At 39.0% G+C, this 15,632-nt stretch overlaps 1 protein-coding gene across 6 annotated transcripts in view; it reads right to left on the bottom strand.

Annotated features, from left to right (window-relative positions):
* The window catches only part of ATP8A1 (ATPase phospholipid transporting 8A1), a 145,673-nt gene that overhangs the window by 108,278 nt on the left and 21,763 nt on the right, over positions 1 to 15,632 (bottom strand). For all 6 annotated transcript variants that reach the window (XM_075195103.1, XM_075195121.1, XM_075195092.1 and 3 more), the window contains exons 3-5: positions 10,819 to 10,933; positions 9,134 to 9,233; positions 3,711 to 3,809 (exon numbers count right to left, since the gene is read on the bottom strand). In XM_075195103.1, the coding sequence (XP_075051204.1) occupies positions 3,711 to 3,809; positions 9,134 to 9,233; positions 10,819 to 10,933 (314 nt within the window). The remainder of the gene's footprint in view (positions 1 to 3,710; positions 3,810 to 9,133; positions 9,234 to 10,818; positions 10,934 to 15,632) is intronic.

Raw genomic sequence — 15,632 nt, forward strand, 5'->3', positions numbered from 1 at the left:
TAGTAACCAAAGAAACACTTGAGTGCTAATTCAGTTTAGAAAACATAAGATTTCCTGCTTGAAAATGATTGCACAACACCTCATATATTTTTCTTGCAATAGTATTTTAATATATTTATTGAAAGGATTATTTCACAAATTCGGAGATTACGACAACTAGTTGAATAAGATTGAAGGGTGTCCGGGGTCTTGAACTTTTTTCAAATTAATGATTTAGGTCCCAAATAAACATCTACATAATTGTTTTAGATCAGAAAACTGGGAGTATAATATACACTACATAAATCTATTACTGGACAATCGAGGCTACAAGCCAATATCCAATAGATATATTCTCCATTCATAAAAGAATAAGACTCTCTGTACAATCTATATAGCCTCACCATCAAGTCATTTGTCTAAAGATCAAAGGAATGGAGCACAAAAATCTATAAAACAATTGGAAAGTCATCTACTAAATAAATTGTCTTAAGCACTTGCACACATGAAGTGACGCCTGGCAGCACGGAGCAGCCACTCTCATTACGTATGGATTATGTGAGAAGCATTGAGTCTATGTGTAGATTATTCAGACAAAGCCTCACGACCAGTAGGAGACAAGGAGTGTATTATTATAGACTCTCCTGCAGCAAACCACCGATAATGACAAGTGTTGGTTACATCATACTATTACACATAAGTATAGATCTGCAATAAAGAGAACGGTATGATGTGCAGCACAGTTCTATAACAATCAACCCACAGCTCATCACATTGCCTAAAATTCATCAGAATGATCAATATCGCAGTGTCATTTACTTATCAGAGAACCACAGAAGCCAGACTAACACAGCCTTTAAAACTGCATTCTGCTGACTTTCTATTGTATCCTCTTTGGAACTCAATGCTAGGGTTCCCTTCCCTGGCCGAATAAAGGGTCAAACAGTCACCCAGCTTTGTTAGCCAGGCTCCTCAGCTCTTTGGTCTAGCCTTGGTGTTGTGAAACTACAAGTCCCAGCATACCCTTCCAGCAATAAGCTGCTATATATTGGCAAAGCATGCTGGGACTTGTAGTTTCACAACACCTGGAGTGTCACAGGTTAGCCAACACTGGTCTAGTAAATAGGTGGCCCCTTGATCATTAGCAGCCCACACTTTACATTTATTGGGCCACCTGTTGGCCCGGCGGTGCTGGACTTTTTATCCGTCTGTTCATATAAAACGAGTTCTGTACAGAAAGACACCAAAGCATCTAACTATACAACACTACAATACTTACTGCAGGCTGGCACAGAATCAGACATAGGTCTGCAGCATAATGATGTCACTGTATGCAGGGAACAGTACAATACAGTGTGTGAGCGCCCAGGAATAGAACAGAGCGTCTCCAGTCTTTCTACTCTGCTTTTACTGAGGTTTACACAGCTTCAGGCATGTAAACACGTCAATGTTTTAAGACCAAGTAGTAGATTTGCCTGCATTATTATTTATATGATGACTCTTCAAACATTATAAACTGTTGGCAGTATCCGAACAACCTCAGGCAAAACAAAGGCGATTGCAGTGTATTATAGCGCAATTGCACATGCAGTACATTTATTCCTCCTTAAAGAAAATATACATAAAGTACATTTTGACTTCATAAAATAATTAAATGATCAGTTACCACAAATGGGTAAAAGTGATTTTGCATAATCAAGTTTAGGGTTATGCAAATATGCATAAAATTAAATGGAAGCCTTAATATAAACTAGCTGATTGCATTTCATTTAGCAAATTTTGTAAACAGCCTCACAACCTAATTAGCCTGCAATGTTCCACAGCAGACAGGCCTCAACGATGGCCACCTCAATTAGATGTATAGACGGAATATTGCATTATAGTAACATTTACATGCATGCATTTACAGGGCACAAACACTGCTGGGGGAGATTAAACAAGCTACATTTACACTGACTAGACTAGAGTGTCAGGGGTCTAATCGTAGCTGGAATGTGGTTGTTTGAGATACACAGCACTTTTCAAATACTGTCTATCAGAGTCAGAGGCTTAACTAGGGACTATGAGGCTCTAGAGCAAAGTCTAAGGGCTAGATTTACTAAGCTGCGGGTTTGAAAAAGTGGAGATGTTGACTATAGCAACCAATCAGATTCTAGCTGTCATTTTGTAGAAAGTACTAAATAAATGAAAGCTAGAATCTGATTGGTTGCTATAGGCAACATCCCCACTTTTTCAAACCCGCAGCTTAGTAAATCTAGCCCTTAAGCTGGGTACACACTACAGAAATTTCAACCAACTTTTTATGCCGAGCGATTTTACATGCGATCGATGTTCCGATCGCTCAGTCCATGGACTGCATACACACCAGCCTTGTTTAGGACGATAAAGGGAAGAGCGGACGTCCCTTTAGCGACTTTTTACAGCCATGTTGTCGTGAGCAATGACTGTAATTTCGTACTCACTGTTGTGGATCGGTCGGAAGTTTATACACACTACACAGCTGAAACGAGATTGGAACGAAAATATTAAACGGTACGACCAACCAAATGAGGAGACAATCGTCCATTTGGGCAGACTTTCGACCATCGTGTCACTACACACACTGACCCGACTTTTGAATGAGCGGTCGTATGTCGGCTGTTTGAGCCGATTATTGGATGAAAACGGTGTAGTGTGTACCCAGCTTTACAGTGCCCCTATTTCACAACCACAGACACCCAGAAAAAAAATCTATTAAGTTCCCAAACAGGCAGTTGGATCACAGAAGAAAAAAGAAAAAAAAAAAAAAATCTGAGAAAAATGCCCAGTTCCTTATGGGCAGATTCAATTAGCCATAATGTGTTCCTGTGCAAATTACAATACAGGAATCATCGCTCATTTTGTTTTAGAAATGAGCAAAGACTGTCACATACATCATCCGACAGAGACATTTTGTGCGAGGTCCCTACAAGACCTTGCAGCTAATTGAATCCTCATAGTGTGCTCACAGCAGGTGAACGGTGAGCCAGACGCACACACCAGTAGGCTAAGAGCGTATGAATGCTTTGCAGCTACGTTTATTAGCCTAGGCAACGTCGTGCTTATAGGTGGGTTTTCTGCACATAGCAGGCAGCGTAAACTAACAATTATTATGTGAATGCCATTGCAGAATTCACAGAACAAAGCAGAGCTTATGTGTCAGGAAGTTGGCTGTCTGATATATGCAAGAAAACAGTGTAAGCACGCAGAGTTCCCTAGGCTAATAAACATGGCCGCGCTAAGCGCCTACATGTCGTTAGCCTCAGGTCCTGTAATCTCACCATGCCCCTTGTGTCTTTAGGCCCTGTACCAGCTGCATGGGCCGGTATATCTATTGTTATGCACCCTTTAGCAATGACTCTTGTCTATAACCTGTGTTTATAAAAAAAAAACAATGAAAATATGCTTTCTGGATATATAACATTTCAAGCACTGTAAATGCAGTAGTTATATGTATCCAAGATGAAAACTATACTAGATTTGATATAGTAACATCAATTAGCAAACTTACCAAGGCTTTGTATCTTATAACATGTAACTTTCAAATGAAACCTTGTAGGTATAGTGTTAGAACCATCGGTGGCAGTGGGCTGGCAGACAGTGGGATGCTATACCGCCACTTCTCCTACTTAACTGTCCCTTCTAAATTTCCACTTCCGCCACTGGTTGGAACCACAGTATGAATACTGAACAACACATGGTAACATACTTACAATATCTTCTATGATTTCCTTGACTGCAGCTACAGCCAAAATGAACAAGAGTGGAACCAATGTTGTATATCGACCTGTTGGAGACACATCTGGAATTTGCTGAAAGAAATACACAAGTTACACATTTAACTTCTACAGGAAGACGGACAATATATACATTATTTTATTTGTGTAACAAGTAAATAAAAAGGGGTAATCAAAGCGAAGAAGCAGAGTTGAGGTCCAGATATAAGGACATTGCTCTCTGGTCATGTATCCATTGAGAGTTTGTCAACAATACCACAAAAGAACCAGGTTCAAACTGCCTCATAAATGACCTAATTAGAGGGATATGAGATTGAATAGAAGTCCCATGATTTTTTGATTAGACACAAAAATGGACTGAATTCCAATTACAAAGGCTTGAGCAGTCTATACAAACAGTAAATATATAGGCAGTTAATAAGGATCAAACCCAATCACAAAATGGGGCTTGTTTAACCTGGAGCGCTGTATATTGCATTTGGAGTCTCCAATTATGTTTTCTGGCAAAACAGTTCAAAGCCTGAGATGTGGACCACTTGGAAACAGCAGGACAAGCTGCACTATTTTAAAGGCCAATTTTATTTAGGAGTTCCAGGGCCGAGGTAAACATTTAAAAAACATTGTATTTTGAGTGAACTAAACAATCATGTAAATATGTCATCACCTAAATAGTACCTGTTGCTTACACATTTTGGAAGCAGCGCATGTGTGGGTTGACCAATCTTCATGCAGCCTATCAATGTGCTAGAAACTGGTGACATCACTTTGTATCTGACACCTAGGTGATGTCACTAGTTCCACTGAATGGATGTGCTGCATTCTTATATTGGTCATACCACAAAATGCCTGTCTCCAAACAGATTAACTTGAGTGATCTGCCTCCTAATTAGTTAAAAACAAAACCTAAATGTTAGTCCTTCTGCCCTGTGGCAGGAGGAGACAATCATATCACCCTCTTCTACATAGATGTATTAAAAAATTCAACAATACATTTTAGAGGAAATTATTTCTTTCAATCATGCTTAATACAAGGAAGATACTCTACAAAGACCTTGTAATAATACTAATCATTAACCAGGTCATACCTTAGTGCTTTCATTTGCAAATATTTAAACAAACTAATGGATGTAATACCCTTTGTAAGTGATGAGAAATCAGTTGTTAAGGCCATCAAAACTACAGGAGTTCTAATGCAAACACGAAGAGAAATTCAACAACCGGACAAAATCACAACACAAAGTAAAACATTTCTTACTGTTTGCAGCGTTGTGCTTAGAAAGCCTGTTTCAAACATGTGGTGGTACTATATAACCAGGTCCATATACAGATTATCTGTGCAAAATAGGGATTGTGTCTGCCTCATAAAACAATTTCTTACCAGCGGTTTTATGCTACTCTATAATCACAGAAAAATTGGTAAATAATGTATATGTTGAATTTATATTGTTACAAACTGGGTAAAACCATTTTCCCATTCACAATGTTGAAATATTTTATACTACTATACTATCTAATATATATAAGCCTAGTGGCGTGTGTTAGTCTGTGTGTGTGTGTGTGAAAAAATAAAAACCACGCTGCAGCGCCACCTGCTGGGCGGAGTTATACACTAACCTACTAAATTCTTAGTGTGTGTGTGTGGAAAAAAAAAACCTCAGAAAGGGCTGAAATTTGGTATACTAAGATGTTTTTAATTTGTTAATTGTTAAAAGTGTTTATAAAGATTTTAAAAAAATATATATATATTTCTTGAAGGAGAAGTTACAGTTGGGAGTGGTTGGTGGTTGCCGGGGGTGACGGTTGGGAGTGGTTGGTGGTTGCCAGGGGTGACAGTTGGGAGTGGTTGGTGGTTGCCGGGGGTGACAGAGCGAGAGGAGTGTGATACTCAGGACCGCTGTCTGGATAGACATCTGGATAGATGTGGCGATAAAGATGAAGGATGAGGTGATGGAGAAAAATGATGAGGTGGTGACATGTGGACAAAACCACGTTAAAAAAGGGCGCTTGCGTCGGGAAGTAACGCCCTTCCCCTGAGGAGGCCTGGGCTAGGCCCAAATGCATGACAAGAACCTTTTTAACACCTTAAGTAGCTTGATTTGACTAGAATGCATGAGTATCATGCACGGGTTAACTTGTATATAAATATAAATCTAATCTGCCCCAGTTCAACCTCCCGCTTTCAGAACCGTGGGCCGCTTCCGGATCCTCCAGGCTAGGTGAGGTGCCCTCTAGGTAAGCGTTATGTGTATGTTAATGTTAGATTCCAAAAATAGTGGACACCCCCCCCCCCCTTTATATAGGTATTCTGTTGGATTCTAAGTAGAACATGTACCTGTGCTCTGTGGGGAGAATTCAATTCCCCCGAAGTACCGCAGCGTAGAAACTATTACCATTATTACGGTAATATTAACACAGCCCAGAGAGTTGCGAGCAAAAAGCTGGCGTTAAAACTACCGTAATAACGGTAATAGTGCGCACTATGACCGTAATAATGTGGCCAATTGAATTCCCCCCTAAATGTCTGTTTCGTGCATATATATATATATATATATATATATATATATATATATATATATAATGATTTCACAGAACTATTATGGCTTCATTAGAACAGCCACAGTTTTTCTTCCTCAACGTTTTATTTACACAATAAGGAGCCTGCCGATACCCCCTGGAGGCAGAGGTTTTGGACAGCACACACAAATGTGCTGGCAATGTTTTGCTAACAGCAAATAAAACAAACCTGGTTGTCTGGTCCTACTAAAGCAGCAGGACCAGCTACAACTACACCTGACTGGCTGCACTAGAGGCCGAGACTGTAAGCTACCGAGGAGTGAACCTTATGTCATTCAAGGCTCTTCAACCCTTTTCACTCAATTCCGTTGTGGACTTAATCTTCCTCTATACACCTTCTTGCTATCGGCACACTTGTGGTTGGTCTGCTTTATCCCAATTGTACTAATATGGCTATAGTTTTCTCAACAGATATATATTAGTTAACATCCTTCACCACTCAAACAATGGTGTTCGAGGAGGGTTCACAGACAAATAAATATATGAAACCTGCAGTGTACTTTACTATGGTGATCCAGACTGATAATTTAATTCCTAGATGAATGTCGACCTACTGTCTGTTTGCTTTCCATTAAACCTTATTAGATTGTAGGCATTTTGGGATAGAGGCTGCTTCTTATACATCTTCAATAACTTGTTTATTTGTGTGTACTGCATACTATTCTCTGTACTGTATGCTTGTACAGGCTCAGTGTGGCACTACATAGACATATACATACATATTCCATTCAGTTATATTGACCAAGGAGGATGTTTCCAGCTATTAGTTACATTCACTATGATGCATAAGATTTTAGACTGCACTGACCCAGAACCCAGATACCATACTCTCAAATGTATTAAAGGAAGCTGGCTTCAAATTTAACAGGTACTCAAAACCAAATCAGAAATAAACTTGCATGATGATGCACTTTCTCACACAGCAAAGTCCAAGGTCCATGTAACTAATGGAAGATTGTATTACTGTGACTCTGGAGTAAGGATGAAACTCTTGCATGAAACCAGCAGTCACAGATCATTTCTCATGTATACATGTATACTGAGCTACAACACTTCAATTCTGCACAATCATTTGAATACCAGCTCATTCCTAGCATGTGATAGAATATATGAATAATTAGCATTAGAGAGCTGTAGTATAAATACTAGTACATTTGTAATAACATGGAGATTTGAAGGTAAACAAAAGATATATCTGTCACTCACATATTAAAAAGGAAAACCATTAGCGTGGCCAGGCTGTACATGTAGCTGGTGCACAGGGTGAGTGCTCCTCACCAGCATTAACCTAGCAAGTAAATCGTGGCAAACTACTCTATCAATGGTATTTGACTTGAACACTATGCTGCACCAGTATTCTGCCCCCATTGCATATCATTAGTGGAATCATTGGCTTTCAGTGACAGATGGGTACAATCTGGGCAGCAGGAAAGAACGCCCCTAGTGTGCATGAGGGACTTAGATCTATGTCCTGTAACACTAAAGCTGGGTACACACTACAGAATTTTCAACCAACTTTTTATGCCGAGCGATTTTACATGCGATCGAAGGTCCGATCGCTCGGTCCATGGACTGCATACATAGTAGCCTTGTTTTAGAAGATAAAGGGAAGAGCGGACGTCCCTTTAGCGACTTTTTACAGCCATGTTGTCATGAGCAATGATTGCAATTTCGTACACACGGGTTGGAAGTTTATACACACTACACAACGGAAACGAGATTGGAATGAAAATATTTAACGGTACGACCAACCAAAGGAGGCGACAATCGTCCATTTGGGCAGACTTTCGACCATTGTGTCACTACACACACTGACCCGACTTTTGAATGAGCGGTCGTATGTCGGCTGGTTGAGCCGATTATTGGACGAAAACCCTGTAGTGTGTACCCAGCTTAAGCCACAGCACGGGGGGAAGACAGATTTCAAGTGTGTGTGGGGGGGGGGGGGCGGGGTGAAAGGAACGACAGACTTTTTTTTTGTGCGCAAAAATCAATATGGATACACTCAAGATCTTAATCTCTTGGGCTGCTAGAATTGTATAAATATTTTAAAACCACTGCTTACTGGCGTCATAGTGACATTTCACACGAGTGACCACTACAATGTTTTTAATGAGACAAAACGTCAACGTATAAGTAAGCACGTGTGGCTTAGTGTGGTTGCCAAAGGTGCAGGATCATACATTCATCATGAAGTTCCGGCTTAGAGACAATAACACAAATACTGTACGTATTGACAAGAGAAGCCAATGCCCCATCACAAATGAGATCTTTGTGCTGTTATTTCCCAGGGGGAAGGTTATTTTTTTTTGGTAATGCACAAAACCTTTTGCCACTGTAACCAGATACGTGTGATCATCATTTAACAGACCTGCCGACTGGTGACCCGCTGACGTTTTTCCTTTTTTTTTTTCGGGAAACCTGCTCTACTGCCCGATATAATTTAGTAGCAATCAGGCCGTAATGTGGTTTTAACAATTAAGACACCCTATCCATGTAAGAACTTGTCTCTGTTCTGTAAGAAAGCACTGCATTATATCTTCAGTGCTTAGAGAGAATACACTGTGGCTGGCTGAAATGAGGGGAAGTTAAACTGATAGCAGAGAATACTGCTTATGGTAGTTCAGCAGAGCCACAGACTGCCTAATCTGCTACACATTGAAGAACTGAAAATACCTGGGCCATACAGTAATAACAATGTATGGAGTCATACATAAATGTTTCATAAACAGAGTCACTCGGCCTAGTAATGCAGCAAACTACTAATAAAAGAGTCTGGAAAGTACAGTGTATTCAGAAGTTGGGTTTAGCATTACGCAGCTCACCTGAAGCAGAGCAATGAACAGGAAAAACGAGTTGGCTGCTCTTCTGAACTGAGAGTACAGGAATCTTGGCAGAAACGTGATGGCATTGTATTTTGCAGTGCTGGGAAACACAAATGAACAGCAGGAGTTAAGCGTCAATGCAGATATTTTACCTTGCCCTTTATAATGGGCTCCATCTGTACAAATATCATCGTGTACAAACATAATCAGTAGATAATTTAGCCTGATTTTTCACTTTTTTGTCACTTTTATTTAGCTGCACTGGGTTAAATAAGGTTTGGAGCTCTCTCACATTCATCTTAAAACTATTATTTAGAGTAAGTTCCGGTATATTAACATGGAGAATATGTGTTCATTCACGGGTGACTGCGTGTGCAGTGTGAGTGTGTCACAGTCACTTATGTGTACGCTTTTGTGAGAGGTTGAAGAAATGTATCCCGAAACAAACATGTGTAAAAGGTGCAAACAGTGACTTATATTTCATGCAACAACAAGGACTGTCTGCTACCTGGAATATGTTGTGTTTTTTTTCATATTAACAAATATGTCGCACCAAATAGGTGTTAACTGGCAACATATTGAAAAAGTCAATGTCTAACAAAATTTGTATACACTGTGGACAATCTTTCTACTTTGTTTTATAGAAACGCAGGATGTTCAAGCGTTTTAAGAAACAGAGGATCAATTTAATTTGGGTAAAACTGGTTTCATACTTTGTGATAGAATGTAATGGGCCCAATATAAAAGTGCGTGGGGGCCCTAAGTGACCCCGAAAATAATCCCAATTAAACGGATTGGACCATCATCAGACATGTTGGTAAATGCGGTTAGAAAATGGACAGATTTGCTGTTATCATCCAACCACACAAACAGGCCCAGTGAGATCCGGCTACTGCACCTGTGTAACCAACAGTCAGGTTTTGTCCTCATTGGCTGTTTAGCTAAAATTACCACTGACCCGGTCACTTGGCATTCAGGTCAAGCAGTAGTGAATTGTGATCAGGACATGAATAAATTGTGCAGGACTATACATGAGAGACAAGTTCATTTGTTACATTACTTATACACCTAGACATCTATTAGTGCTTGATATATATAGTTACACTCTCCGAGATCTATTTATTTGTTCTGAGAATTACTTTTAAGCCAAAACACACATCACATAATTGATGCAGCCTTACTTAGAACTACAAGGCTGGTTGGTTAGAAGAAAAACAATGGGCTTCCAGTTAACCAGTGTTTATTCTATAATGTTTAAGGTGTTCGTTTCAATTTAAAGGCAAACAAACCATGATGCTTTCACTAAAATCTGTCCATTTTGAATGAAAACATTTCTGATATTTGTTTTTTTAGATCACTTAACAAAGATTATCTACACCAGGCTTCCCTTACTCACCAGAAAAAAGTACCGGTGGTTAGAACTTCTTGTGTATCTCCACAAATCTACCCAACAAATTCTAAATTTTCCATCACCATTAAACATCAATAGGTTACAGATTGCAAGGAAGGAAAGAGTCAGCTGATGTTCATGAGAATTCAGCCTATCAAATCACTAGGACCAGATCACCGAGGCCCCCTAATGTCCAGTGTTCATGAGGCACTAGCTTCGAGCAACGAAAACCCCCAAAGTGCCGCCTTCCACTGTATGCAGGAAACAGATACTGTTTAAACACGTACATGCTTACCTGACATGGTTGTTGCAGTATTTTATAAGTTGAGGTTGGTTGATAAAAATAGTTCTCATTTCTTCTTGATCGGCTAGTGAGGTCTTTTCAGAAACATCATCCGTCTTCTCATAGCCTATAGAGAGAATAGAGAGGGAGTTACATCATTATCAGCATCTCTCACACACATACTCACAGAAAGTCACCAGACTTCACAAGAATTACTTGCTAACTACGGTCTTGTCCCTCCATCAGTGAAATGAGTAACAAACGAAGTAAAGAACTTTGAAGATAACATCTAAGTATTCATTTATAGCCTGTTCTAATGGCTAGCATAGAGTGAGGTTACACACACACACACACACACAAAGTCTTACTGACAGAAAGGTGCTTAGTATCCTTAAACTTCATTGAATCCATGCTCACCTTCGTAAAACATCCACCGTAAGAAATTATTGTGACAAATTAGCCAAAACGAGTAGAACACGTACAATATTTACTTTTTCTGGGTTTGTTTTTTTTGTTTTATTAAAAAAAAACTTTTTTATATAGTTTTTTTTCCCAACAGGGTTCTGTGTATAAGTTGCAAGCTTACGTCTTGTTTTTTGAAAAGTATGAAAAGGTATCATCACAAAACTCTACTTTTAGAAATTAAGAACACAACCTATAATAGGGTGATTTCCAATGAGAATAACTATGGGTGGATATGCTTAATTTTGTAAAGAAACAAAAGTTTTTCTGCAAAATCATTGTTTTTGGATGGCTTTCATCAAACAGGAGTGAAGGAACCACTAAATTCTGCAGCAATATTACCTCAAACACTAGTAAATTCACACTTATTTGACAACCTTAAATGTCTAGTGATAGGAGGGCTGTTCATTCCAAAACTGCTCAAAGCAGTCACTGGAATATTACATATAAATACAGAGAGTTTACTTTACAACTAGCAGAATCATTATATACATGTATTTATTTGCATCGTACAAAAGTAAAGATAATTTGTCAAGTTTCATTTTTTCATTTCACAATGTCAACAAAAATGGCTATTGTTAAGACCTAAACCATCTAAACAACTATCTAAAAAAACAAAAAATAAACTAAAAACAAACATAAACACACTAAAAAGGCAGAAGAGATGGTCCCGTAGCCGTCACATTGTATAATTGATGAAAGACATGTCACCTTCACATTTCAGGCTGAAACTACACAAACATGGCAGCAGTGCAGCTAAGTCTCCTCGCCCTCAATTTCCTGCCTGTGCCCCTTACACACGTCTCTGATCCATAAAACCAAAACGGTACCAACTTGCCTGTGTGCTTTTCTCTTTTCATGCTGCATAAATTGCTCTAAGCTATGGCGTTCCCTGCGTAAATAGCCAACATATACAGTGTGTATTGTCTGCCACTGCCTAGACACACATAATAAAAACAGTGAGGATGGATGAGTTTTTTTAACCTTACAAACTAAACACACAAAAAACATAACATAAGAAATTGGGCTAAAGAGTAGTTTCCTGCAATCCTTGGTATGCCAGACGTATTATATTATCTGTAGTAATCATCCTTTCATACAAGGGTGGTTATAAACACTGCAATATGGCCATTGTGATATCAGTCATATCTATAGTCAGTGATAATACAGTATTATTTTGTTTCCATAATGCCCCAGCCAAACAAGCAATTGTCTGCATTGCTGGGTATTTGCTTAGCGATTTAACATGTAAGCACAATCTAATATTGTTACCTTTATGTACATTTGAAAGGACTCCATTTGTTTGCTTTTACGTGCATTGATTGGTAGGCACACAGCTTGTGTTTGCATTACTAACAAATGAACGCAAGCTGCAAAGTAAACAGCCATTTATACCTTGCTGACAAGATCCCACACCATTCATCTTCTCATACAGAAACGTACATAGGAAACCCCTCACCAAAATATCACCTGCTCAGAGAAGATTCACAATGTATACAGTTCAAAGAGAGGAGCGAACATTATTAACATTCAAAACAAGCCATACATGAGGGGGATAGGAATCAGGATATCCTTTACCACAGAGGCCAAACATGATTAAACACTGGTCAGTTTATATATAACATCTTACAAAGCGCACTGCATCTTATATCCGAGATGGGCAACCTTCAAGGGGGCCGCAGAGAGTTAGGAGGGAGAGCACATTCATTTCCCTCCTCCTTTGAATTGAATCTCCCCCTATATGTTAATCACAAAAGAAATGTAAAATGTAACCACAATTCCTAAATGTATCAGTGATTTGTATAAGTTTCAATAAGAGCATCTATTCCCTGGGTACTAGACCAGTGTGGATAGCTACATCATCAAGCAGGTGCATATCCGGCAGCCAAACTACCACTGTGTAGAAGAACCATGGTGCAATATATATTACACACTGCTCTAACACATGATTTATACAGCATGTACAGTCAAACATGCAAATAAATAATACACTAAAGTCATTCACAAGATCATTGACGAACATTATAAAAAAAAAAACAACACAAAAAGTACAGAAATTAAAGGTAATTTTATAACAGTGTGAATATTTTTCTCCAATAATACACCTAGCATTTTACCTATTTTCATGATTTACTACACCCCAAAATTATCTATACAGGTGATGTGTGCTTCTTTACCACCTACCCCCATAGAGCAGCCGGCCCTGCACTGATCAGCCAGGCCTGGCGCTCAGTATAGCAGGGCGCCCCCACACCTGTGACCTCCCCGTTACAGTGTAAAGAAGGGCTGCAGCTGGCTGAGGGTTTGGCAGGGAGCAATGCTGCCCATTTAGTTATCACTTTTATTACTACACAGCGCAGCATCTGAAGTCTGAGTATTAGTGACTGATCACTAGCTGCTCTCCTACCTCCAATTCCAAAGTGTGCCCTCTCGTTCTAGTATCTCTAAGAATACTGCCTTACTGAACTATAGAAATACCTTTATATTATATTACCCATCTTCCACAAACATTTCTTCAGGTATGCACCACTATTCTCCACCAACAGAAAGATTATCCTTTACATAGTGCGACAATAGATATCCAGAAACATCACACAAAGCACTAAAGATGTATCAGATTTATTGTATAAACATTCCACCACTATCATTTGTATGAGGCTTGGCTCCAATATACACAATAGATTACAATATTATTTTTCAAGTGTCTATGCAATGTGTGAAGAGCAAAGAACACTTCAGTAGTGACACAACAAATACCTCCATTCCCATTCTTACTGAGTATCAACACTGCTCTCCAAACCAGCTGCAGTGCCCACGTGCCCTCTTCACTCCACTGCAAAGGTCGTATGCAGCCACTGTTTGTATTCAAGGACCATAACAAAGAAAAAATCCAATTACCCATATCTGATATAGAGCATACAACTGTAGTAGTATAAAAGGCTATGTCAAAATAGGATCACAGCCACAGGGTGGACTAACAAAGGGTTCATGTGGACTTCAGAATGCTAGTTCTTTATTTCACTTTTCAGTGGTGGACCTACCAGCATTGCAGGGGGGTGGCAATGCCAGGTCACCCTCCTGAGACTCACGCTCCGACCATGTGTGGATGCCCCATCAGAGCATGTGCCAGGTCCCCTGGTGATGCCATATGCCGGCCCTACACTTTTCTGTCCCATGCAACTACCCTCTCATTCTGTTCCTTAAAACCACTGATGAATGTAACTACATAGAGTATTGAAAGGTTCAGCAATGAAACCAATGTGTATGTTGCTTTACTCTTCGTGTAACATAGCATAAATAGGGGACTTTAAAGGAACTCTAGTTTTAGACAGCAAGGAGCTATGTCATGTCTAAGATCTGGTAAGAAAAAAAATAGATCCATATTTTGATTTTATCCAGGTTTAGCGTTGTGCCTCCTGTTTCAATAATGCTTTTTGCTTTCAATTTTTCTTTTCTCCATGGGTTTCATATTTTCCTGCATTTGCAATGTAATTATATCCAAAATGTAAATGACATAGCTATTATATTGTAAACTGCTACTTGAATTGTATAATGTTACTGTATATTTTGCATTACACATCTGAGAAGCCATTTGTAGTACTGTGTTTGTTATACCACTTGTATATATAGCTTGTGCTCTGTGTTTTACAATACATCCCAATGTTTATTAACCATGTCAGCTGAAGGTTCAGGAATTCCAGGTATCTTCTAACTATAGGAAATACAACCCTCAGTGAATTATAAACCAGACTAGAAAAACAACATTGTGTGCCCAATAAGCCAGCAGTGATAACATGTGTATAAGCAGTGAAAACAATTTAAAGATTAACCAAATATTGCCTGCTGGGTGTAACACATAACCATATTTTATCATAACCTTTTGCTGTAGGACTACAAATTATGTTTTGTCATAATAAAACTATCGACTCTGAAAAGACAAAGTCTGTACAGGATAGGTGAAATTTAGTTATCGGCTATTATATGTATTTTTGCATATAATGTGTAACCATTTTATACAGGGGGTTCGGAAAGTCACTGTGCACTTTTCAGAAAGCAGTGAAAACAGTGGAGAAGTGAAGCAACCAATCAGCTGCTCCGTATAATTTTATAATATGCAAATTAGAAGTGTTACCTCACTGCTGATTGGTTGCCATGGGCAACTTTTCCACTGCTTCAATTCTCCACTGTTTTCACTGCTTTCTGAAAAGTGCACAGTGACATTCCGAACACCCTGTATAAAGCAACCTAGTTATGGAGTTTAGTTTAACACTGGCTGTAGAACAAGTTATTATGAATATAATACACTGGATCACGCACCCCTACTATGGGGTTACTTTATAGTCATCTTAATAACTTCCTGTATG

The sequence above is a fragment of the Mixophyes fleayi genome, chromosome 1 (assembly GCF_038048845.1).
Source record: "Mixophyes fleayi isolate aMixFle1 chromosome 1, aMixFle1.hap1, whole genome shotgun sequence".
NCBI classification, from domain to species: domain Eukaryota; kingdom Metazoa; phylum Chordata; class Amphibia; order Anura; family Limnodynastidae; genus Mixophyes; species Mixophyes fleayi.